This window comes from Meleagris gallopavo, chromosome 17, assembly GCF_000146605.3.
Source record: "Meleagris gallopavo isolate NT-WF06-2002-E0010 breed Aviagen turkey brand Nicholas breeding stock chromosome 17, Turkey_5.1, whole genome shotgun sequence".
In the NCBI taxonomy this organism is placed as follows: domain Eukaryota; kingdom Metazoa; phylum Chordata; class Aves; order Galliformes; family Phasianidae; genus Meleagris; species Meleagris gallopavo.
Genome location: NC_015027.2, coordinates 676,659 through 703,542, shown reverse-complemented (window position 1 = coordinate 703,542; position 26,884 = coordinate 676,659). Strand labels below are relative to the sequence as shown.

Here is a 26,884-nt window from a genome sequence, read left to right as displayed (position 1 = left end):
GCCTCGGATCGTCCTGCGGTGCCGGGAACGGCCGTGCTGCGCTGCTCTCCGCGGGGGGCCGTGCGACGTGGGGTCGTGGCGATCGGAAAGAAAGTGGAAGTGCTTCGCTGAGGTCGTTACTACTCTGCTGGATTGATCTGAACCGATGCAGCGTTTGCGCCTCGGTCTCTGGCCGCTCGCGTGTGGGCTCTCCGGCGCTGGATGGCTGCTGGGAGCCCACCTGTCAGCAGCTGGGAGCGAACTTCTGGCCTGCACCGCTGCAGGTCGCAGAGAGCAATGGCCCCGTGGCTGTTCTCTGTTTCTTTAATGGGTGCACTGCTTCGCTATGGGCGTGTGTTTGGGAACTGTTGTAACTTTTGGCATTAACTTGTGGACTGTAGAAAAGCATCCTCTGCCCAGCAGTCTGCTGCTAGGTTTATGAAGGCTGTACCTCACGGGTGATGCAGTACAAGGCTTTGGTAGCCCCGCGTTTTGTCTCCATTTTTGCTGCTGTCCTGCAGGGATGAGTTTGTGCGAGTCAGTCTGTTCTGCCAGTGGTGAAACTCTGCTGGACATTTATCACTGCTTTCATCTGCGAGGCGCTTTAAGGTCTGTGGCACACAGAGCTGTCTGACATTCTCGCCCCCTCCTCCTTGGGGCAGGAAATGCAGGATCAATCAGGTGAGATCAAGCAGGTGATTCTAATGTACCTGGGTTCCAGGTCCCGCAGGCATTGCCTCACATTAGCCATTTCCATCACTTTTAACAGGCTGCACGTTACTCTGGTACCTCCCTAGAGGTGGGGGTGGTTCCTGCTGTGGGCTCACTGTCCATAGCTCTTGCTCCTTTTGTTTTCAGTGCTGCCAGAAGAGCTTGCTTCCCTTTTGTTGGTGCATGAGAAAAAGTGAGGATCCCAGGATGGCTCCTCTGTGCGCTTTTTCCTTGCTGTCATTCCTCCCTTCCTCTTTACCTGCTCGGTTTTGGGACTTGTGCTTTACTGGATGGGCTGGAAGCAGCTGAAGGATGCTGGCGGGCTTGGATGGCAGCTCTGTGAGATGACAGCCACAGGGAGTTGGGGTTGCAGCAACTACATTCAGTGCACCTGGGCTTCTCAGCCCAGACTGTGTGTGTTCCCTGTAAGAGCACTTTGCACGTGTGGCTCTACGGGTTTTTGTCTTGGCGTTCTTAACGTTGCTTTGCCTTGCTTATTGGAAATACTTCTTCAAATAGATTTTCTGTAAGCTTTTTGCACTATTAATGCCAGTTTATTAGATATTATGCAGATATTCAGCTGGGGTTTGGTTCTCCCCCCATTTCCTTTCAGTACCCGTATGAAGGAACACAGCACAGCTGTATGTGCATGTTTGGCACGCAGCTGGTTGAGAACCCTGGTCTGTAGCAGTGGCACATGCTGAGCCCTCTTGGGAAGGAAGTCCTGTGTGATTCTGAGAAACCTCTGCAACCCCTGAGGTGCTGTTGGTGTGTTACAGCTTGTAGGAATTGGAGCTCACTTTGTTGAAACGTAGGCACAGAGTTTATTATCTCTTCAAGCTGTAATGGTGGAAGGTAAATATTTAAATGGATATGTGAGTCACATAGGATGTTGTGCCTTGGATGGGATGCAAGGAAAATAAATAGAATCTCACAAAGAGGAACTTTGCATAAAATTGTCTTTTTATTTTAGTGATTATTGCATAAAATTAACAAGCCACATGATGTTATATAGTCTGTCAGAAGGTGTTCTGGTTTCAATGGATCTGGTTTGCTGCCTCATGCTGTGTTGTGGGGAGCTTCGATAGCTTCAACAAATTGTTTATAAATTATTACAAGAGGGGAAAAATGTCCTAAATTGCAGTGTTACTGTTTAAGCATCACGTGCATCTTATTTTGATGCTTGATGACTGGTATGAGTGAGAACTTCTCCAGTGACAGGCATGGCAAGGCACTCGGATGCTTTGGAGAGGGACCTGGTGCTGTTTGGTGTCTCAGCAGTGACCAGCAACGCCATCAGATACAGACGTGGAGCTGAGGAGGGTGGCTGTTGCTAATAAATAATGTCTCCTTCTTTGCAGTGTTGTTTAACTGCAGCCACCTGAGCTCTGAAGCGCTGTCTGTGCTGCTCTGGGGGCCGTGGCTCCCCTCTTATTGAGGGCTTCGTTCCTTCTGACTCGCTGGGAATCATCGGGTTCCTGGTTTTGTGAGTGATGCAGAGGCAGGGTGAGCAGGTTGGTACCTGGCTGAGGACCTAAAGAGGCCTTTAGGACTACAGGGCTTCCTGTACTCTCACGGCACACGTGGTAACTTCGGGTGTGAGGTTATTGATGCAAAGGTAATCTCTTCCACTTGTAACATCTGTAGAGGGAGCTGTTCCTGTAAGTGTCAGTGGCTTAAACTAGTTTAAACGATGTGCTGGTTTAACGTAAGGGAACTTTTGCACCTGGGGAAAGGCAAAATCAATGTTTGCTTCCTGCCTGTGCTTCTCCAAGCACTCAGCTGTTGTGTTGCATTCGAGATGGTAGGGAAAGAAGAATGGAGTCAAGCAGGACCTGAAGAAAAGCCACATCTAAATCTCAATTTGTGCTTTATGTGATTTAGGGGACTGGGAAGGAGTGCAGGTGGAGTGCTGTCTTAATCTAGAGAAGGTCTTTGCTTGGCTGCCTGTAAAACTCTTAAGGGGAATCACGTGTCATCGTTGCAACACAAATCCAAACAAACTAAACCTCAAAACAAGTCAACGTGAAGAAAATACGTGAAGCAGAACACACATCCCTCAAACAGTAAGAAGTACTGGGACAAGGATTTTGTTTTCAGTTCAGTGTCAGGGAAGCCAGATGGTATATTTGCAGCATAAACCCATAGTTGGAGAATCTAGTTAAATTCTCCAGGATTTGTCAACAAAACAACAAAGGACAGAAACCAAAACCTTGCTTCAGGTCATCAGCTAATGAACTACAGAAACCTGGAAGAAATTCCGTACCCAAGTGTGATTTTTACCTCGTTGGTTCAACTGTTGTGGTGTTACTTTGCTTTGAGGCATTTGGCATATCCTGCAGGATTACATCTCCCTGTTCATCCCTGGTTCGTTTATGGCACGGCAGCTTCCATCTACACTAATAGTTGTTCTTTTCTTCAGATTGCTTCCAACTGTCCTACTCAGCTGTATTTCTTATAATTACTGCCAGCCTGAAGGGTCACGGATCTGTTGGCATGGCTGCCTTCTGCTGACTGTGAAACAATTCAGTGTGTTTCTTGTTCTCTGATTTCAGGAAAGCCCATATTTTCAGTGGACATTCACCCAGATGGGACCAAGTTTGCAACAGGAGGACAAGGTATGCTTACACCGTGAGGAGGTTGGGCCCCTGGGCCACAGTGACCTCGTGCCCTCACAGTACTTCTATCTTCCCAACCCATTTGCAAACCCATCACAGAACTGTCTGTATCTCAGAGGCATCACTCGTTAGGACGTATAGAAAAGCTGCTATTATGCAGAAGGCAGAGCTATGTTCCCTGATCTGTGTGTCCTCTTGGATGTCAGTTGGGGCGGTACTGCAGTAGATGAGAAGTGGCTGTAATGGCCAAACTGCTTTTTCATCTGAAGGGGACCTGAGTGTTTGAACTGCTAGATAGGAAAATCGATGTGTATAAATGGAACGGATCAAGAAATGTGTGCAGAATTATTTGCTGTTGTCATCCAAATAACGATTTTGTTGGCTGTAATAATTGCCTTCTAGATTTGGAATGTATGTCTTTATTTGTTAAATGCAATTTTACTGTATAAATGGTTGGTGCCTATAGTTATCATTGTTACTTGAAGTTGTTATGTTGTTACACGAGTGATTATTTTTTATCAACTTTGTAACTTCATTTTCAGTACAGTACTTCTGTGTAACTGTATCAAAATGGCATCCATAGCTGAATGGTTTCCAGTTCCCACCCCAGCAGTGACTAAATCCCCCTCTCTGTTCCATGCCTGTATTGAGTTCAGCTGTTTTGCCTTTCTCATGTATTTAAAAGGAGGCCCTCTTGTTCATCTGCAGGTCAGGATTCTGGGAAAGTTGTGATCTGGAATATGGCTCCTGTCCTGAAAGAGGAAGATGAAAAGAATGAAAATATTCCCAAGATGCTTTGTCAGATGGACAATCACTTAGGTACATAGATGCCCTTATTTATTTGTGCTGGCTGTTTCTTATTTGCCAGAGCATTTCATCTGTCTGTGATTACAAGAATCGTGTTTTGTTCAGTGGAAAAGAGTCATTAAATCCAGCAGAGGGGTCTCGTGTTTTGGCTGGATGCATTTTTAGATTTTTAGTAGAAAACATTGTTAAGATTTGGCAAAATGCATAGAGAAATACAAATACGACTGGAAATCTGGCTGTGTGCATGACATGATGGGTAACACACCTGAGAACCTGGGGGCTCTGAAGGACGGGGTGCGGGGTAGGTATAAAGAGAATGTAATACAAAGTGTGTCAGTAATAGCTGCAGATTATCCTACACTTATTGCACACTGTAATTGGAACAAGTATGGTTACCTCAGCAAGCTATCCCTTCTCTTTTTGTCAAGATGTATGTTTTTTTCTTTGCCTCTTACTCCCCCTTAGTTTTCCCCAGACAGTTTCCTTTGTTAGGTGAATATACATCTTTCACCTTTTAAGTTGCATTTAGTGAAGATTCTTTTAAACAATGAATAGTTTTTAAAAAACGAGGAGTTCCTCAACTGCCACTGAAAGAAAGGTAAGTCCCAGTTCATTTATCTAAAGCAGACAGAGTGCCTTGAGTGGAAAAACCAGACTGAAGTCCTAAAGGTCTTCTGGCAAGCTGTACCTCTTATCGATTCTGCTCCCATTCTAGGAGAATCTATTCTCAGTCTTCATTTGACAAGCTTTCTTTTCTTAATTTTCAGCTTGCGTGAACTGTGTACGATGGTCAAACAATGGAGTTTACTTGGCTTCAGGAGGAGATGACAAACTGATCATGGTGTGGAAACGAGCCGCGTAAGCAAGTTTCTTCCTTCTTGGTTTTGTGTTTTGATCCAAGTAAGTGACAATATCAGGTCTATTAGTGTTGCTTCTCTCTGCAAGCATCTGGTAAGCTCACTGCTTCCTGTGGTGCGTGTGGAGCTGAAAGCTGTGATATCCCATCACTGGTAGTCCTTTATCCCACCTCTTGGGCTGGAGCTGCTCTACCTGGGCAGTTGTGCTCCTGGCTGTGAGTTAAGGCAGCGTCTGTCCTTGAAGAAAACTTCCTGATGAGCTCTGAAGGGTTATTTAAATAGTTTTTTATTACAGCTATTAGTTTTTGCTATCGCTGGACAGCATAACTTGCATGGAAGCTAGGTTTTTTTAATAACTGGAATTACTTTCTATAAACATGTTTTTGTTTCAGCTTTTTGTTGCAGAAATACCTGAACATGAAATAGAAGCGTACTGTGCAGCTGGTTTTTCCTTAGAAAGCGTGTGAAAAATGTGAGGTGGTTCTGTTGGGAACTGTTTTTTTTCTATTTTAACTAGGTACATTGGACCCAGCACTGTGTTTGGTTCTAGCAGCAAACTAACTAACGTTGAGCAGTGGAGGTGTGTATCAATTCTCAGAAGCCATTCAGGGGGTAAGTTAACAGGCACAGAATGAACATAATTTGTACGCGTGCTTTGGCACAAAGTGAGTGTGTTGCAATATCTGCTCTTACTTCCCTGTTCTGAGCAAGGCGAAGTACTCTGTACATGCATTACTACTTTTGTAGGCACTAAATATTTCTCTGTTTTTGACTTTTTTGGCCTCGGTCTCAGTTTGCTGTGTTCTGTCCTAACTCTCACTCCGGTGATACTCTTGTCATTTCTCCATGGCGGAAAAAACGTTGCCCCACAAGTTCCTTTAGAAAAAGTTTTTGGATTCTCTGGTGGTGCCTTACACAGAGACTTTTTTTAAACAGATGTCATGGATGTAGCGTGGTCTCCACATGATGCTTGGCTGGCATCCTGTAGTGTGGATAACACTGTTGTCATCTGGAACGCTGTCAAATTTCCAGGTGAGAAATCTTTTGTTTCAGATGTGCAAGTATGTAATACTTTGCAGTAAGCTCCTCTGTGGGTGTATTTCACTGGCAGTGCCCATGTGGCAATGGGTTCCCTGCCTTTCAAGGTGGCACACTTGCAATACGGTGAGCTCCTGCTTTCAACTGTGGTTATTGATGATCACTGGATTCCATGCTGCTGGAGATAAGTTACGCTCAGGTTATGCTCCTGATTTTACGGGACAGTCATTATTACATGTATTCTCTTTACCTTCTCTTCAATTTCCTAATTACATACAATTTCAGCTTGATATTAGAAGTATTTCTACTTAGGTTTGTGTTTTTTCCTTCTTGCCTTTGTACCCTCAAGACTTCCCATCCCTTCACCCTACCTGATTTGTCCCACTTTAAATGTTGCTGTTTAATAACCAGCCTGCCGTTTCGTAATGAAGGGGAAGAAGGAAGGGCTAGGGGACCATCTGCACCCTCTTCTGTCACGGCCACAAAAGCTCTCGAGTCTTGCAATTGATGACCATGTTTGTTCTTTTGCTGCAGCGCTGGCAGCTCCAGCAGACCTGGAGGGTCTGCAGCACGCAGGGAGCACCTGCCTGTATTGGGCTGCTTCTCCTCACCTGACTTGGTGTGAGCCAAAACTCCCATTGTGTGCTGTCTGGGCACCGCTTCTTATTTTAGGGCTGCTGCCAATGCTGATGTTGGAGGTTTTACACTTTCAGGCTATCTGTAGCCTGTGCAGTGCTCTCAGCCTCTCCTCTAACAGGATGATAAGCAGGAGATTGGCAGACCTTGTAGCCTATTTTCAGGCAGACTTCTGTATTTTTTCAGTCACAGGTATTAAAAAGCCGAATTTGTTGTGATAATCTTTGGGTACTGAAGAAAGGATGAATGTTTAACTAAAGTTCCAGTTAAACTGCTGCTTTAAAGAGGTTTTTTCGTTGTTGGAACAGAAATTCTTGCCACTTTGAAAGGACATTCTGGCTTGGTGAAAGGGCTGACCTGGGATCCTGTTGGAAAATACATTGCCTCTCAGGCTGATGATCGGAGTTTGAAAGTGTGGCGGACGATGGACTGGCAATTGGAAACTAGCATCACAAAACCCTTTGATGAGGTACTTGAGAATGTGTGACCATTCAAAGTGAATTCCTGCAGAGTGAATGAAAATTGTTAGAATAACTCTGGCTCTGAAGGAGCACTAGGTAGTGTCAGTCAGTGCTGTTAAAATATCTGGTGGTAGATTCTGAAGGAGGCGTGAAGGGAAACTTTCTCATGCAACATGTCATTAAATTGAGACTCTTGCCACTGAATGTGGTTGATGCCAAAGATGTATATGGTCGTGGAAGCAAGTAGATGCCTGGAAACATGGAGGTTATTCCAGAGAAGAATTGGTACGAATATTTGCTTTTGCGTTCTTCCCCATGCATCTTCTATTGGCCATTCGCAGAAACCCTGGGGAGGGATCTTTGGTCTGGCACCCTGGGGCTCTTATCTGATGACTTTGATCAGGAGGTCAGACTTCTGGGGAGAAACTGATGATTAGTGAGGGGGCTGTGTTGCACAGGGACACAGCGGTGTCGCAGTGCCATTACTCGTAGTTATGGATTGTGAATGTCTGGGTGCACACAGCGCTGATGTGCTGCAGCCCTGTGACTGACCAGAACTGTGATCCTTACTGAGTGTGCTGTGTGCAAGAAGACTTGTGTTTTGTTTCCTTTAAAACTAGTCCTCTGGACACCTTTTCCTCCTTTTGTTAGAGCCTCCTATATCATGCTGCATAAGCATGGCTGAAGTGCTGAGAAGTGTATGCATTGTCTTTCTTTTATGGACACAAAAGACTCTGTGACCATATTTCCTAAATCTAAAATTTACATAGTTTGTGTTTTTAAAAAGTAATACTATAAATATATTTTGCCAGACGCACTTTAAGTTCTAGTACGTTTTTTAATTTATTTCCTTAGTGTGGAGGGACAACACACGTGTTGCGGCTTAGCTGGTCACCTGATGGTCACTATCTTGTTTCTGCTCACGCCATGAATAATTCTGGGCCCACTGCTCAGATCATCGAGAGAGATGGATGGAAAACCAACATGGATTTTGTGGGGCATCGGAAAGCAGTTACGGTAGTGGTGAGTGAATGACAATAATTTATTCCTGACATAAAACTTGTAAGAAGTGCTTTTTGGTGAATGTATGCGCCAGTGGGACGAGAGAGGGAGACGGATGGCAAGGTTAGTAAAGTGTGTGAGTAAAATGTGGTGGTGTTTAATAAATTTCAACTTTAATGCTGGGACCAACCAGCCTGCTCTTGTGATACGAGAGCTGGATGCAGGTGACCGAGAAAGAAAGGGAGAAATACAGGAGCAGGTTAGAAGTGTCAAAGGCCAGCTTTGTTAGCTGCTCAGCAACTGAGGTTTCTGTTGGGTTCCTGATCACTAGTAAAGCTAATGTTCTTTGGCATACCTGGTAAGGTGTTCAGACAGTCCATTAAGTAAGCGTGTGGGGCTCTTTCTGTGCTCTGACAAAGCCTGGCTAGGGTCTTCATTCCCATGAAATGTTTTTCTTTTTCACTCGTAACTGGAAAGCTTGTTTTTAAGGCAGATCTACTAAAATACGATTGCTGTAATAAAATTTGTGGCCTCTCACTTGTGCAGAAATTCAATCCAAAAATTTTCAAGAAGAAACAAAAGAATGGGAGCTCTACCAAATCAAGCTGTCCCTACTGCTGCTGTGCTGTTGGCAGTAAGGATCGATCTCTTTCTGTCTGGGTAAGTGTGTTTGCCTTCTGTGATTAACGTGGTCATTTGGATAGCTTGAGGGCTTAGCACAGAGGTCACGTGTGCAGCATCAGGTCTTTTACTTAGATTCATATTCAGATTTTTTTATTCTTGGTTCTGAGAGGATTAAATAGGAGAGAAGAAGTGGATTGGTAGTAGTTTATTTCAGGAATTCAGTGTTCTGGAGCCAAGAACAACTAGAAGCCAGTGACGGAGTATGTTGTGGTGGTACAGGGAGGAACTGTTAAGGGAAATAACGCCTTACTTCAGCTAACAAACGCAATTCAGCCCTATTTCCTTCCAGTGTCTTTACTTGCTCTCCATGTGAGTCCTAAAGAAGAAGACTGTACTATCACTCCATATTTAGCCCACCTGTTTTTTTTAATCAGTTATAGAGTCTAGTTTTGATAGTCTTGCTTTTTATACGTGCAAGGAGAGTTCAGCATGCACAGCACAGCTGTTTCTGAGCGTATATTTCTCATCTTTGTGCTCTGTTCTGGCTTCAATCCCTGGCTTCTGCCTTTGCTGTGAAAATCAGTGTGAAAGTAAAAGAGCTTTTTAAACATACTTTCAAGTCTTCAATTTCTAGTTTGTGTTTCACTTCAAAATTCTAAACTCAAATTGTTATTCTGGCTGAGAGAGGATGACTGTTCTCACATCTACAAATGCAAGCGGGTTGTTTGGTAACTGCAAAGAGTAGAGAATAAGTTTAACTGTAAGGCTTTGTAATGAGATTGTGGACCAGAACACAGCTACTCTTTATAGATTCCAGAGTGTATCTATTCATCAGTCATTAAATGCATAACACTAAATCTCCTCCTCGCCTTGCTACCAGTGCACACCCGTATCCGAGCATCACTACTGGTTTGTTTTATTCTATATTTATACTGTGACTTCATGCAGGGTGTCTGTTAAAGTTTCACTAGGTATTGCAGAGATGCAGCTGTAGGCAGTCATTACCCCCAGAGAGCTGTAGGAATGTATACAACACAGACTGAGGAGGGAGACATAAAAGGAGCTGCTGAAGATGACACACTACCTCTGTGTACCAATGAGCATGAAACCTTCTAGATCAGTTTGTCTTCTCGTGCTTCATTTTGCTTGTTTTATGTGCTGTAAACATCAAGTTCATTGGCTTAACATTAAGGAGGTTAGAATTTCCGATTTAGAGCAGCGTACTGGAGTTTTCATGTTCAGTTCTTTATTACTAAGCTGATCTGTAAGTGTAGAAAAATCCTCCTTATGAATAATTGTGAGTGAATTTCCCTCTGCTATTGGCAGGCATCAATTACTTGGGCAGGTGGTCTGGGTGAAGACATGAAACCTAATCTGTCTTCGTCTTGTGCTGGCAGTTTGCAACATCCTTATCTCAATAAAGCTTAGAATAGAAAGCTGTCTTAGCATGTGTGGAATTACCTTTTGAGTGGTAGAAAGCTCTGTGACTGCAGAAGAAGGACTAAGTTGGTGAAGACATTTTGTGTTTCAGAAGGGAGGGGGAGATTGAATGTCAACCTTTCTTCTCCAGAGCTTTCTGTGCTAGTAAGGAGATAGCTTTGGATCTCATCACACTGTCAAGGATGCAGCTGTCTCTTGGCCTAGTCTTGTTTGGAGAATACTGTTAGACTATGGGGAAGTATTAATGTGGTAATATTTGTGGTAGCACAGAACTTCTGGATTTCTGAGTGTTGTTTTTTCTGTTTTAAGCTCACGTGTCTGAAAAGACCTTTAGTTGTCATACATGAGCTGTTCGACAAGTCTATCATGGATATCTCCTGGTAAGTTGATTTCTTACAGAAGCCAGAATGTTGTTGTCAGCTTTAGGTAGGCACATTAACTGGAAATTCATTGAAGTAGTACAGGTTGTATCTGTTGGAATAACAGTTCTGAAGTTTTTGGTTCTGCTGCAACGTCTTTGGTATCGTGACATTAGCTATTATCATGGGATCACTTCAGCACGCGTGACATCAGAACTGAACAAAACCTTTTATTTAGGAAATGGTGGCTGTGGGTCTGCCTCACTGTTGGGACAACCAGCATCAAAGGCCTAGGTCCTAGGAAGGCAAAAGGTAACAGTTCTTCATTCACAGCGGGACCTGAAAAATAAGAAGTAATGAACATGGCACTTCTCTGTAAGTGCTATTAAAAATAAAGAAACAAAAAAACCCAGCAGCGCTGCACTTATGCAATAGATGCCTTACAGAATTTGGGGTTCTGTATGTTACTTAAAAAAAAAAAAAAGAATTTTTCCATAGTATGCACACAGCTGATTACATAGGTTGTGTTAATTTGAGCGTCTCCTAGCTTCTGAAATTCTACCTTTGTAGCTGTAATGCTGTGTTCTTACAGTGTGAATTTGAAAGCTTACGGTTGTGGTGGGTTCCTATTTTCTGTGTGCTGTATGAATTTTGCCTTGAAACTCGGAGAAACACACGAAAAATTCAAATCCAAAACATTTTGCTTTTATAAATAAAGGCCAAAAAATAGAATGTTTCCTGAGAACTGCTGTTATTGTTGTTATAGGACAATAGCTTCCAATAGCTTTGTTCTCCTGTAGTGTTTTTTAATTTTCCATCTGCAAATTGCACACTTTCAATGGCATGAAGTCATTGGGAGTAATAGCTGGTTAACGTTTTGCTGTCTAAAAGGAAGTAGTTTTGTGGGATGTATGATGTAAACAAAGCTTCATCAGGAAGCTTATTATTTTATATCCTGTTTACAAATTCAAATTTATGGCTAAAATGCCAATAATGTGGCATATTCCCAGAAATGCATTCCAGTTTTTTGCCCAATTCTAAAAACAGACTGATGAAATTCGAAGGAATCTGAAGCTATTACACTGTTACAGCTGCCTGGTTTCTGGCTTGGAGCTGTGGACTTGAATCCATTGTTACAACATCTGAGTGCCATGATGGTGTTACACAATAATTGCTGGGTCTGGATGTCAGTAGGAGCTCAGCAATTTTATCTGATAATTGAGCAGAAAACTCTCCACAATGTTGTATCGCTTTTCTAATTTGGAAACTGTGTTGTTTAACCCAGTCATGGTGCTGATGCTGCCTCTTCTGAACGTGATGCTAGCAATCTACAGCCACCACAAAAAAAGCCGTTTTCAAACACCTGCAGCTGTCATGCATGCAGAATTTTCAAACCTTGCAGCACTAATTTGGATAGGACCAAAGAGTTCTGCCTGCTTCCCGTTTTTCCTCTACGGAAGGCCATCTTACTTTGCCTTACAGCCAGTGAATGTATGTTACTGGCTTAGTAATCTAAAACTCATTTTTTTCCTAAATGTGCAATAATGGAAGGCTGTCATGCCATTAAGGGAACAATATATCCTCTCTGCTCTCCCACCAAGAAAACCTTTTTGACCTCCAGAAGAGCAGTGTAACACTTCCCCATGTGTGAGAACATACGCAGATTGGTCAGAGAAACAAACAATGAACTCAAATGTAGGCTCCTACCTAGTGCAGAGACTTCAGGCCTGCTCAAACACACACCTTGCTTTCTTTTTATTGCTGTCATTTCAGATAAAGCTGACTGAGAAAAGGTACTAAGCCAACATAGATAGCTTCTCCCTCCTACCTTGTTTATTTAGACTGCACACTCTCTATGGGAAGAGACAATCTATTGTTATTTGTTTCCCATGCACGATGAAGCAAAGTGGCAATTCTGCTAAAAAGAATATCAGCTTATCTGCTGCAGTCCCTTTTCTTCACCCAGTTCCGTTAGCACACAAATTCTCTGTGCATCTTTTGAAGCAAATAAATCTACATTTTTCTCTCTTTCTGTGCAGTGAGTGCTTCAGCTGATATTCTTTGACCCCTACAGAAGGCTTTCCGTGTGCCATGGGGTGTGTTGTTCTACAGCCACCTTCCCATGTTCAGTCTCTGATTTGCCTTCTTTCAAGGATGAGCACGCAGACCCTTGCTGTCCATCAACACCTTTTCTCCTGGCTGGGCCATTTCTCAGTGTTTCCTGTGATAATATACCTTAGGCTAAAGTTTTTTTTATTATTCTGAAATTTACTGTGTGGCCCCATCATATCAACAAAAAAGGAAAAACCAGGATGAATCTTTTTTTTCCCTCAGGACCCTCAATGGACTCGGTATCTTGGTGTGTTCCATGGATGGATCTGTGGCGTTTTTAGACTTTTCCCAGGATGAACTTGGAGATCCACTCAGTGAGGAGGAAAAGGTACAGTAAGCAATCCCGAGAATCTGTGATCTTGTATAAGGGGTGTATTGATTCAGTTAAAGTACTGGAATGTTTATAGAAGTATGCAGTGACCGATTTTCATATTGCAGAAAAATGTGTTGTTGTTTAAAAACAGTACAAAGAAATGAATTGATGGTGTTAGCTTCTACTCTGGAAAGAAAGAGTAGCTGGAAAACATCCGCTTGCTTACGCATCATTATATGTTTCAAGTAATTATTTGACCAAGGAAACCAGGAGTGGGTGCTTCAGAACACTTTAAAATTACTCTTTGACTTGCTTATATGCAAACCTTTTTAAGCTGATTTGCCGTTGGCTGTTTTTAACTCTTATTGCTATTAGCAACTAAAGCTTTGAATTCTAATTAATGTACTGATTTATTATTAGCTCACAATGTAAAGAAAGGAAAAAAAATTATTAGTTTATAAATGATAGAGGACACATTTTGAATCTTTTACTGTTAGATTTGTGTGGTTCCTTTACATCATAGCTAGTGGTGTCATGTTGGCAGCTGTAGTCACTCTGTGGTACACTTCTGACACTCGCAGAGCAACATCCATCAGTCCACGTATGGCAAAAGCCTAGCTATAATGACTGAAGCTCAATTGTCTACAACCATCATTGAGAATCCAGAGATGCTCAAGTATCAACAGAGGCAGCAGCAGCAGCAGGCGGAGCAGAAGAACGCGTCAGTGAGGGAAGCATCTGGGGCTGCGACCACAGCTCCCAAAGTGGCAAGCATGGTCAATGGAGAGAGCTTAGAGGACATTAGAAAGGTAGGTGCTCTTGGGTAGTTACCTTATAGCACCAAGTGGGAAGTCAGTACATAGCAGGTGTTTGTGATAAAAGGAGTTTCTGCAGCCTTGTTCATGTTGAATAGGTCTGGAATTGGAAATGGCTGTGCCTGAATTAAAAATGGAAAGTAAATCATGCTACGTTATTACCTGAAAGCTGTAATCAGAACTAGAATCCATTGTATTTTGTAACATAGGAACTTAAATAGGATTTTTGATATATTTTCTTTTAAAGAGGTTATGTTACAGGTTATCACCACGTGTGCAGTAACATCCTGTTTATCAGAAATAATGATTACATATATTTCCCAACAGAATCTCTTAAAAAAGCAAGTTGAAACACGGACAGCAGATGGCCGGAGAAGGATCACACCTCTCTGCATAGCTCAGCTGGACACTGGGTACAGTTTGGAAGTAGTTTCTAAGACCACTATAGGTGTAATATTTTCTTGATAGATAAGGCTAACTCTCGTTATCTGCCCTTGCAGATGAGTGAGCACTACTACAGTGTTGCGGGTTCCTGCCTGCATTAATGCTAGCTTTATCTTCATTTGTGTGTGGAAAAGGGCTCTGGGAAGTTGGTCGTTGGTGGTTTATTTAGGCTGTGTGTCCGTTCGTATCTATGTTTTGTGTATATATACAAAATGTATAATGAAAATCTCTGCATACAGCAGAGGGAGAAATGGGATGAGTTTTAATTAAAATGGTTTTCTTTCCATTATTTTCAAAATGTTTTGAAGAAATCTATTTGTTGTTTGTCTTTTACATAGGGATTTTTCTACAGCGTTTTTCAATAGCATCCCAATATCTGGCACACTGGCTGGCTCAATAATGTCTTCTCAAAACAACCAGCAGCTCATGTCATTAGATTCTAATGCAGCAAATTCACTTAATACTTCAAAGCCTTCTGCAGAGCCAACAGCAGCCAGTATAAAACCAACAGATGATGCAGCCAATAAAGATGGGTCAGTATTTGCAGAAGTTTTGTTTTTCATTTACATGGTTTTGTTTTAGTTCTTGTTTGTGACTGTGTCATCAATCAATCATTACAACGATTTCCTTACCCCAAAACTTCAGGAATCTAGCATTCCTGCAGGAGTTCTATTAGTGTTTGGTGACTTAGCAGGCGATAAATCGGTGATGAATAAATCCACATGCATGGTTCTGAAAATGAATTCACTGCAACAATATACAGTTACTGTGTGCTAATGCACTAACAGAGTGGCTTGCTAATAGAATACTGAGTTGTTATTAGTAAATAAGTTTTCCAGCAATGAAAGTAATGAAGTCTGATTCCCAGTGAGTTCTGTCCTGTCCCCTACATCTCCTCTCCTCAAGCACAGTAATATTTCTTCCCTACATCAACAACTCCATTCAGATGAGAGAGAGCACAGTGACTGGCTTTGTCGGTGCTCCTATACTGAGTCAACAGTGTGTCTTTCAGATTAATTACAGAACAAGTAAACTTTACTTGCTTTTTCCTCAGTGCTAATGCTGATCTTCCCCTCCCCTCCTATATATATATTTTTATAGCATTTGTGTCATTATAGCATGATGTCATTGAAATCTCTACTACTCCATTAAATTTAGTTGAAATTAATCATAAATTAAAGAGTGAGTGGTAGGCTGTGAGGAAGGATTGACAGACAAAATTATTAAGTCTCCTTTTCTTTAGAAATTGGGCTTCTAACTGCTCTTTAGTGCAAGTTATCTCAGAGACCTTTGTTCCCCTGAATGGATTGAAAAATCTCTAAAGTAAACAGCTATTCAAATAACAGATCCCTGGAATGCTTTAGTGTGGGGAAAACACATTCCTATGTCTTAGTCATGCTTGGAAAAGACATAATAAATTGTTTGGATTCTTCAACAACAAAATTAAAACTTGTCATGAAATGTTTCAGCACGAGTTCTTTGATTGACATACACTGGAATATAATCCTATACAGGAAAGTGTTTGATAACGTGAAGAATGGATAAAACCAGGAATTCCAGTCATTATTTAAAACAGCAAACCTTTCCATTTAGGAATGTAAGAATTAGCTATAAATTTAGTTCCTGGATTAAAAATACTTAAAGAATGAGCTAATTAAAGTCACTTAATCTAGATAGATCTAGCTTAAACAGCAAGATTTAGCTCAGAGATGTGTAAACAGTTTTTGAGAGTAGACAAAGCTTAGAATATATTGACATGTGAAAGGTGAAGAAGTGTATTATAATTCTCATATATACCAGTGAAAAGTTTTGAATGTTATTTCTAGCCAAGATAACGAATGCTTCCTGGTTATTATGAACAATGTAGGTTACAAATACATTTCTTTCAATCCTCTTTCTCACATCCCTTTTATTGGCAGTGTAAATGCTACCTCTGTTTCAACTGCTCCTCCTGCATCATCGTCCTCTGTGTTGACAACTCCATCCAAGATTGAACCTATGAAAGCATTTGATTCTAGATTTACAGAACGATCCAAAGCCACCTCAGGGACTGCTATCATAACAAATACAAATCAGACTGTTGTGGACAGGTAAGAAATAGCCCAAAGGACAAAAAAGGACAGTAATGTAGAGTTTAAAAGCTGATTGTCTACAGTGCTAATGCTCTGGAAATTCTTGAGTCTCTTCCAAAACTGGAAAGAAAGAGAGAGGTGGAAATGGGTAAATTCTTTGCTACCATTATCCCATTGTACATTTATGTCTCTGGCATATGACATGGAGCAGACTCTTCAAAATACTCAGTATTAAAGCTCCCATTACAAGAGACTGTGTGTATGTTCATGCCTTCATGTGTGGATGTGTGCATCTGTGCTCCTTGGAAGATAAAAATAGTTTCCCTGTGTCCATGTGCAAGAGTTGAGATTTACTTTGAGGTAAATGACAAAATGTCTCTGCAAAGGACCTGTTGTGCTTTGAAGGCATGTGGAGAAGACTCTTTGATTTTATGTTTTTTTCTGACTCTGGATCCCCATGATCTTTAATTTAAAAAAAAAAAAGGGTTTGAAATGTAATCTGTTTCTCTGATTTATTACTGATAAATGTGTTTTGATTAAATACCTCAACAGTTTTAGTCAGCATCTAGCCATGTGTTCAAAAAGAAAAGTATTAGATTACCCTCATACTTGTTTCCAGTGCGTTGGTAAAATGATGGATAAATGGAAGTTGTTTGGCAGAATTCAAATGCCAAAGAAGAAAGGTTTGACTTATGCAAGGAATTCCTAAGGAGTGATTGTGGAATAAGTAATGAAATGCTGTGAGTTAATAACTGGCCATTGGGAGGAATGGGAAGAGAACAGCTAAAGGATCTTTTCTAGGGTATAATGTCTAATGAGTTCATAGGGATTTGTACCTCTCTCCTTTACTTTTGTTGTATTCCTCAAATACAGAATGGAGTGCTGCAGGCACTTAAATGGCTTGTAGATATGCAGCTTACATTAGTCAGAACTGAACTGGGGACAGACAGCATAATGATAAATGAAGTCCTGCTTGAGTAAGCAGAAAGTGTAATGTCCATTGGAGGCGAAAAGATGAGAAACTCTTGTACTTTAAAGTGCTGGATTATTTGTATCGACCCAGGGAAGAGGACTGATTGTAATTGTAATTTAACACTAAAATAAAATACAGCTTTGGAACAGGCTTATATGAAATGTGTTTACTTCCACAGACTGAAGGATCAGAATTTAATTAAAGACAATAAGCCCAAGGATATCCTGGAGAGTAGCAGTGACAGCGAAGAGAAGATTCCAGCTGCTAAACCACTCAGTGCACCCAAGCGAAAGCTGGAACTTGAGGGGGAAACAGTAGAAAAGAAGAAAAAGGGAAGACCTCGAAAAGACTCCAGACTTGTACCAGTAACTTTAACTGTTCAGGTGAAATAAGTGAGATTCATTATGACTTCCAGTGTTCATTTGATAAAATAAGTCACTTCTTCCATCGAGTCAAGTAAATAGCACTACTATAGGATTCCTCAGGCTTTTAGCTCTCCCTCGTCCTTGCTTTGAACCTTGTTCTGATTTAAGATAACTAGCGGGTTCATATGATATAGAAAATACTATCCTTTATAAGGATAAGCAGAGATGCTCATTAAATGGAACCAGTGTGCTAAGTACTGATAGTCTGCCAAATTGCTGTATGGAATCAAGAGAAACTCCGTTAGTTCTTGGAGTTCTTGGTGTTCTTCCATGGGGAGAGGCCTGAGCACAAGAGTTCGGTGTGGATGTAACTTCAGTGGTGATGACTTCCCTAGGAATTGTGAAGCAGCAAGTTACATGGGAGTTTCCATCATCTTAGGAAATATGTATCCTTCTAGTTTAAATTTTCAGAGCTTGGCTCTTCTGTGAAATACACCAGGACTTCCATTAATTAGTTCCAACTACATTGTAACTTTAGTTTGCGCTCAAGTCTCAGAAGCTATATTAAAAATACATTTATGTAACAAATGTGACAAAGAACATTTTCAGTGAGTGTTACGTGGGATCATTGAAAAATTTTTCAAATCCATTTATGTTGTAACGTATCTTTGTTTTTAACCTTTTTTTAATGGAAAAATATAACCGCTCTGCATTTTTTTCCAGTCCCCAGCTGCACTGGCTTCTGAAAAAGATGCTGCATGCATCTCTGCACCAGCATTAGCACTTAAACTGCCAACCCCAATCCCACAGAAATCATTTACTTTGCAAGTAAGTTGTCTACAAGGAAAAGAAGCTTACTACTAATATATATATATATAGTGTATATATATATATATATATATATATATATATTTTTTTTTTTTTACAAAAGTATTCTTAATATATTTAAGATCTTTTGATGAATGAGCATCTTCATGTCTGTTCAAAAAGAATGTATACTTTAGCCTTTAAGAATATAACTAGGGGAAAAGACAACATCAAATCGATTAAGAATAGGTACTTCTGAAGTAGCTAAACTGCAGTGAGAAATGCCTCTGGTTCATCAGTCCCTCCTGCTTAATTAAAATGTATCGTAAAGGTAAGTCTCCAAGTGCAATAACTGCTGCGTTGTTGTTCCGCTCGTGTTGGTGGTACGTGGCTGAAAAGGAAACTAAGTATTTTCTGAGACATCTCTGGAGGTGCTCCACGTTCAAACAGACTGGCAAATAGTACTTATGAAACAGTTTTTCTGCATGTGTAGGCTGCAGCAGTCTGGTGCTGATCCCAAGAACTCAGGGAGACCTGGCACTTGTAGAGGTGACCCGACGCCCTTGGTCAGGTAGCACAGACTGGCACGGCCCTTCTTCGTTCATGGCACTCAGAGTACAAAGAGGGTGTTTGTGTTGTAGCCAAGGCTGATTTTCAGAGGTCTGCTTCTTTTAAAGTACAGCAGTATATTTTGAAGTGATTTTAAGCAGAATGCCGTATTCGATACTTTCTTAACTTCGGTGTTTGAATCTAACATCATTTGTTGCTTTCTTTGGGGAGATGCTTTTCTCTCCCAAGAAGTATTTTGTTTTTTCTTTTTCAGGTAAGTTCAGATCCATCAATGTACCTTGAAGTGGAGAATGAAATGACCACAGTGGGAGGTTCCAAGCTGAGCAGGTTGAAGTGTAATCGAGAAGGAAAGGAATGGGAGACAGTCCTCACCAGTCGAATTCTCACAGCAGCAGGAAGCTGGTAAGAGAGCCTATTTTTGAGGAAGTGAAAGCCTGAAGGGAATAAATAGTCCTGAAGGCTAGAAAATGTTTTGGAGGTACAAAAGTACACTTGAGAAGAAGTGAATTACATATAAAATAAATTTTTGCATTTTACAGGGAGGTGGAGGCTCTAGAAGAATTTTTATCCACTAGTTCAGAAATTTTGATTAACTGCATCACTTCTGTTAGGGATTTATGTGACGATTTTTGCTTGGCTCAGGATGTCCTATTTCTCTTCCACCTAACCTGCTCTTATACAGTGATGCTCTTAATCTCTCATCCTGTGGAAGTTTTGGAGGGGATTCTGTCAACTACTGTCAACTGCTGTTTCCTGTCTTAACCATCCTCACTTCCTCCTTTCCCTCAGCCATTGCAGTCCTTGCAGTGTTTCACAATAAATATTTTGTGGACAAAAATACCTATTGCTTACAATCTTGAGACCAATTTCACTCCAAATGTTAGTTTTGTTTATAGAATCTTGAAGCATCATAAACCCTGAGCTGATAAGAAATATTGTGTATTTACAGTTCTTTAACTTTATTCATTAATGTTGAATACATCATGATAACATAGTAGTTAGCATCTGAGCAATTAAAGAATGAAAGCTTTGAGACAAAATGCTGCACAATGTAGAATTTTTCTTAACTTGAGCTTCATGCTGATTTTCTGATGGCACCCTGAGACTACTGATATTTGTAGTTAGCAGCATCATCTCCTATGACACTGCCATATGTAGTTGAAAAAATTAAACAAGCTTGCAAAACACAATACCTTTTCTTGAGGTCTGAAAAAAAAGCAGCAAGATTTCTAAGTTAAATACAAATTCAGGCCTGAAGAAGACCTTGTGTATATCCCAGAGTTTTACTGGTATTTCCAACTACACCACTAAATCTAATAAAAGATAGCACCTCTACCTGCAAACATTCTCTTGCCTATTGCCTTCCATCACTGTGGTTAAAATAAACAAAGGAGATGTGGAATGCACCTAAAATAGATGATCTGACCACTGTCGGCCTTTCCTTTTGGTACCTAGGATTTTGTTAAAAGCTGTAATAGTTACGCCTGGAGCTAGTTCCCTGAAAGGCATGGCAACCCAAAAGGGCAGCGTGGTTTTATGCAGCTCTCGTGTGTTGAAACGTAAGAGTTTATTTTGGGCTTTCTTTTTTAGTGAGATTGTCTGTGTAGCCTGTGAGAAACGAACGCTGTCGGTGTTTTCGGCTTGTGGTCGTCGCCTTCTTCCCCCTATAATATTGAACACGCCCATTTCCACCCTGCATTGCACAGGTTCTTACATCATGACTCTCACCACTGCTGCTACGCTCTCTGTTTGGTAAGTGCCATGTCTGCTTGCAGTGGCGGCTGGACTGATTTGTAGAGGTCGCTCTGTTCGATTGTTGAGCTGATGCCTTCCTGTTGAAACTGTGGCTTAAAGCCAGGTCCGAACATAAGTCCCATTTTGAATACAATATGAAGGTATAATTGGGCAGGACTTGAGTCCTGAATCTCTGTTCTAGGAGGGAACATAACGTTCGGTTTGATCCTATGAGTGAGATAGTAATACATAGTAACTTCATGCAGACCGTGAATCTAAACAGATTCCCTAGGGAATGTATGGAATGAATTGGGTGTGGGGTGGGAGAAGTACAGCCTTTTCTGTCTTCTGTCATGCTTAGTCAGTGAAATGCATGGGATTTAGAGTTAAAGTACTCAAGGCACCTTTTAAGATATGAAGGTAGAAACTGCAGTACTTGTGAAATTAAATCTAATATCTCATACAACTTTAGACAAGTCAGAACTCCTACAGGCATTGCTTGGGCCCTCAGTTTGCTTAGCTGTAACGAGGATTCCTGATAGAAAGGGACATAATTTTTGTTCTCTGCTGTTGACTTCTGCCCTGATACAAGCGCTCTGAGTTTGCCAAAAGAATTTTCTTAAAGCAATGGGGAAAACGGCAAACAAAGCCCCCCAGTGACTAGTATTGAAATTGAAATGTATGTTTGTTAAATGATTTTGGAATTTTCTGTTGTTTGTAAACTGCAAATTTTTCCTTTTGTGCTTCTTTTTTTAGGGATGTTCACAAGCAGACAGTCATTGTTAGAGACGAGTCTTTGCAAACAATATTATCAGGTAATAAAGGGCCATTTGCCAACCTCTAAGCCCAGCCATGCTATTTAGTCACATTCGTGACTGTGCACACTCTGCAAGTGTATTATCTTAATGATGAAGAAAATGGGAGGAGAAAAAGGCAGTTTTTCAGAGCATACTGTCTTCTATTTTAGCTTTAATCCTCTCAGTACGGACCATAACTAAGTTGACAAGTATTTATTCCAGCAGTTTGCAGAAGTCTTCATTAGAAGTTACATGTACAAATCCTGGGACAGAAATGTTCCAGGAAAGGCAAGACCCCAGCTATCTCACTTACTCAATGTTGATGGCGTGTGCACCTTTTCAGATATGCTGGCTTTTAGAATTTTGACTTAATGGAAAGAAGAAAGGTAAAGGCTTTGGGGATTACAAAAGACAGGGTAGATTTGCTGACAATTTCACTCAGATATGAAAAATGTTTCTAATTAAGCAAATGTTGTGGATAAATGACAACATCAAGATTGACAGTAGATACTGCAGGTGAACAATCTTAATGCCACTGCTCTGAGCCTGGTGCTGACCATCGTTTTTTAATGTTCCTATTAATCTTTGAGAAAAACAATTACTTCACCTTTCTCTGTTGGTTGCTAAGACTACTAGTTAGCAGTGGGTAGCATATTTTACTTAGCATGATGAATGTATGCAGGACTCAAAGTAAAACCTTGCTTTCGTTTGATCTGTAGGAAGTGATACAACCGTGTCTCAGATCTTGCTGACTCAGCACGGCATACCTGTCATGAGCATGTCTGATGGGAAGGCGTACTGCTTTAATCCTTCTCTTTCTACGTGGTACGTTTTACACGTGTGCTTTTTACAACCTAGCCAAGCATGTATTCTGGTTTACTGTTTCACTCCACATTTCGAAAGCTAAAGCAGTGCCCTGGGGCTTAAGTGTGCTTTACTTGTTTAGATAAACTGACAAATTGTGTGGAGAACTTCCCAGACACCAAGGAGCAGGGGATGGATTTCCAGGCAGAATTCTGACCCCGCTGCCTCTTTGTTTGTTTGTACTACAGCTTTGGAAACATGTAAAAGAGTGATCCCTTTAGTCATCGTACGAATTTAAACGTGATAAAGCAGCAAAGGTTATTTTAAATATTTGTGCCATTTACCTCTGAGCTGTCTGGAGGTCTAAACTTAGTGCTGTTTTGAGTCACTGATTCCCTTGGCATCTCAAACTTAGAGAAAATGATATCCTTGATTAGGTGTGGAAATGTCAGCTGTAGCTGTCAGCTCCCTGGGTAAGAAGGAGTAGCTTAAAGTCTAAAGAGTGTCAAAATGCGTGGTCTGTGATGACCTGTGCAGGGGGTGGGGGGACCTGGCCCTCCCTCAAACCAAATTCACAGTGTGAAAGTCGTTACTTCGTGCGTTTGCCCCAGTCTTCATTATGGATATGCCATCTTGTGTGCTCCGAAATGCCAGACAGTGAATTTCCTTGTGCTTTTCAAAATAAATGCTGCATTGTATACGTGATCAATCCTGTCAACTCTGGGGGCGGGAGGGACGTTTCCATCAGAAGACAAGTGGAATTTGCACAGACCACAGCTGTTCCGACTCAGTGTCCAACTGCTGAGCATTTCTGTGATACACTTCTGGTAATCTGTGAGCCTGCAAGTCGGGCTGTGAGGCAGAACAAAGCTGCATCAGCTGATATCACTGCTTGCTCTCTTCAAACTTATCTCTGCCTTGTTTGCTCTTTTCCAGGAATCTTGTTTCTGACAAACAGGACTCCTTGGCGCAATGCGCAGACTTCAGGAGTAGTTTACCATCCCAAGAAGCCATGTTGTGTTCTGGGCCCTTAGCTGTAATACAGGGACGAACGTCGAAGTAAGCCTTTCTTTGCTTCATTTCACCAGCATGTTTGTCTTTTTCTTCCTGTTACTTAATTACGTGCCTGAATCAGGGAGATGTTCCCAAGACGCTGATTGCACTGAAATGTATCAGTAGCTCATGGAGCATTTGTATTCTTTGCACACCTGTAGTCTGTACTGCAGTGCTGCTCTGAGGTTATTCGGGGGGCGGGAAAGCATACTCCAAAATTAATTTTGTTTGAGTCTCCTCTTTACTGAATGGGTGAAGTATTTGATGATTCTGTGCGTGTAATATCTTAATTAGCAATTAGTGATGGCTGTAATTATAGCAGTGGAGGGTAAGGCAGTTTGCAGTGAAGCTCTGCCTTTGTCACTCCAGGCTGGATCCCTGAAAGCACTAAGTGCCCCTGGAAGTTAAGTGCAGAACAGTGTGTTACAGGAATAATTTTGTCTTAAAATAGCATCTGATATTACGGTGACATGTTAAATTTTCTTTGGTTTGTAGTTCAGGAAGGCAAGCTGCCAGATTGTTCTCCATGCCTCATTTAGTGCAACAAGAAACAACGCTTGCATACCTGGAGAATCAGATAGCAGCAGCGCTTATGTTACAGTCCAGTCACGAATATCGCCACTGGCTCCTTATCTATGCACGGTACCTCGTTAATGAAGGTGAGACCCAGCGTGCTACGCTGCCTCTGCAACTCGCTTTTAAGAAACTGTGTTCACTTTGAGTGTATGTAAGATTGCACTTCATCTTCACTTGCTTAGCGCTTGGTGCCTGGACTCAGTGCTCACTGGCAGCCCGACCAGCTGAAGCACATTTGTTTCCCACAGTGCTTCAGTACTCAGGAACCCTCGCATGCTGGGAGCAGATTGTGGTCTGGGAAACAGTGCCATCTGTGGGGCCTTGAGCATAGGCAAAAAAATGTGCAGCGAGTTGATTAGGGTGTATCGTGTGTGTCACGTGGCCGCAGCTAAAGGCGCCTCGGAAGCAGCAGCAGCACCACGTAAAATGTGAGATGTGTGTTGAGGAGCAGGAGAACTGCTGTCTTTGATACGTACACCAGAGCACACACAGCTGTGGAGTTTGATTCTGTTACTTGCACTTTATTCTTCACTTTGCGTTTGAATGCTCCATCAGCACTAAATTCCGTGAGGAAAATAATCCACACGGAGGGTTGCTTGAACCCATTTCATATTTGAATGTACTCTTTATGCTGCTATACTAAGCAAGGTTGACCAGTTGGCTATGGTTCTGGGGATTCTCTGCATCTCTGCTTGTTTGTGTTCCAAATTCAGTAGTTCCCATTGTATTTGTTCAGCCCCACTCCTGATCACATGCAGTCATTTTGCACAGAGGGGAATGAAGTGGTGTTAGGCCTCCCATGCTGTGTTGGCAGAAATAAAAACAAGCACTCTGATTCTTGACCCCTGCTTCATTTAATAAAAGAGCCCGGTGAGTCGCATTTGATTCTCTCTGTCCATCTAGGGTCAGGTCATATGTTAAAAACTGTTACACTTGAGAATGTCCTCACTAACTGAGAACATCTACATTTTCAGAAATCCTGCATGTTGGCCTTACCTTACTCTAGATATTTGCAACTCTTTTTCTTGAAAATGTTGTCAGTTAAATTGTGTGGAGGTTTTATATAGTGAAATTTTTATGATCTTATTTCTGGTAATATTCAGGGTTTGAATATCGTTTGCGAGAATTATGCAAGGATTTACTGGGTCCAGTCCATTATTCAGCTGGAAGTCAATGGGAATCAACAGTAATGGTGAGTCTGGAGGAAGAGTTTCCCATGGAAATAACAGAATGTGGATAAACAGTGTAACTTAAAATGTGGTTAAACTTAATATAATCATAGGTTAAAATGTTTGGTTTTGCTAATCCTGGAACCCTTTGCGCTCCCTAGCCCTATCCCACAAGGAGGCTTCTTCCTATAGCACTTGTATTTATTTCCGTGAACCTACAGACGAATACTCAGCTCCACAGTCTCTGCACTGGTCTTAAACACTGATCAGATGGAGTAGAGCTGCAAGCGCAGGCCTCTGCATTCTTCAGAGAGCAACTCTGAGATAGCGGTGTGCCAATGAAACGCCTTCCCTTCTCAGAGGCCGCAGGGCTCCACGAGTATAGAAATGTAAAGTCAGCTTTTATTTTGAGTCACGCAAGCAGAGTAAGAACTTAAAACACGTAGCTCTTCCCAGACAGGAAAAGAAATGCATGAATCTTAAACAATCCTATGGATTACACTCCCAATATAAAGCAGCGCATTCTAAGGAAGCTTTTGTGTTGTGTGGCTTGTTTTTTTTTGTTTGTTTGTTTGTTTGTTTTCAGGGTTTACGAAAGAGAGAACTATTGAAAGAACTTCTTCCTGTTATTGGACAGAACCTCCGCTTCCAGAGGCTTTTCACAGAATATCAAGAGCAGCTAGACATCTTGAGAGACAAGTAGCATTTCCCCAGCTTTTCCCTGAGGGGCCTGGTCCGAGAGAAACTGCTGAACAGCATAACGCGGGGACAGGAGAGGAAAGGAGAGGAGAGGAGAGGAGAGGGAGCCCGGTTAGTGTGGGACTCTGCGGAGGTGGCGGTGCTGTGAGGTGCCGGGCGCTGCGGGTGACCTGCGTTAGATTTCAAAGCTCACGAGCGGATCTGTGGAAAGGAGCGGACGAGCGTCCACAGTTTCCCAAGTGAAACGTGACCATCAAAGCTGCAGCCTCTGTTTCTACGGAAGGGTGTGCGTATGTACTTCGGGGGGGTCCTTTTGGATCTGATCTCATTTTAATATCGAAATTAGCGGAGAACTGTTTATGGGGTTTCTTGGATGTCCTGTGAAAAGCACAGTACTTCAGAGTACACTGAACAGCGTATTTAACCCTGTGTAGGGTTTTTTTTGCCTAAGGATTTATTGAGGCTCAACACTATATTGAATTAGATGAATGAGCCGCATAAAAATAAATTTCATAAATATGACGGTATTATGCAGCCGATAGACTTTCCTGTGAATATAGTAATAATAATAAGAGGCTGTTCTAACACACGGACTATTTTTGTACTAGAATTTGCTAACTTGTGATATGGAATTTTATTTGGCCAATAATCAGGCTGTCTCTACAAAGTCATCTGGTAGGAAATCTAACTCTAATTACAAAAGCTACGTTTCAAAATAATTCAACCAAATTAACACGTCCTCATCTGGTTTTTAATTTTTCAATGTTTGTAAACGGCATCGGGGGCGGGGGAACGACGGGACGGCTCTTTTTGTAAGTACAAAAATAAATGAAGACTGCATTGGTTTAAAAACAACGAAGCAGGAACGTGGCCTTGAATTGTCGTCACAAAGGGCGCGGGCATCTCTGGCGCCGCTAACGCGCGCTAAATCGCGATATCGCGTCCAGCGACGACTCTCGGGGCCCCCTCCGTTCCAGGCGCGCGCTCGGCCGGCTTTGGGAGCGGGGGCCGCGCGAAGGAATCGGCGCCGCGGCTCGGGCTGAGCTTCA

At 41.7% G+C, this 26,884-nt stretch overlaps 1 protein-coding gene across 1 annotated transcript; it reads left to right on the top strand.

Moving 5' to 3' along the window:
* Positions 1–629: 629 nt before the first annotated feature.
* LOC100544306 (protein HIRA) lies at positions 630–26,694 on the top strand. Its single transcript, XM_019620957.1, has 25 exons — positions 630–660; positions 3,246–3,308; positions 4,017–4,127; positions 4,883–4,973; positions 5,490–5,584; positions 5,909–6,004; positions 6,955–7,115; positions 7,963–8,130; positions 8,656–8,769; positions 10,483–10,553; positions 12,867–12,972; positions 13,539–13,766; positions 14,100–14,185; positions 14,555–14,749; positions 16,136–16,306; positions 17,440–17,644; positions 18,350–18,454; positions 19,257–19,405; positions 20,594–20,755; positions 21,494–21,552; positions 22,254–22,359; positions 23,275–23,397; positions 23,887–24,050; positions 25,071–25,159; positions 25,723–26,694. The coding sequence occupies exons 1-25, from the start codon at positions 645–647 to the stop codon at positions 25,837–25,839; spliced, it is 3,051 nt and encodes a 1,016-aa protein (XP_019476502.1). The 5' UTR covers positions 630–644; the 3' UTR covers positions 25,840–26,694.
* The last annotated feature ends 190 nt before the right edge of the window (positions 26,695–26,884 follow it).

Excerpts from the sequence above, each read along its gene's own strand:
- LOC100544306 (XM_019620957.1), top strand. Across the intron at positions 20,756-21,493 it reads GCTGCTACGCTCTCTGTTTG|GGATGTTCACAAGCAGACAG; the intron begins GTAAGTGCCATG and ends TTCTTTTTTTAG. Across the intron at positions 21,553-22,253 it reads TTTGCAAACAATATTATCAG|GAAGTGATACAACCGTGTCT; the intron begins GTAATAAAGGGC and ends TTTGATCTGTAG.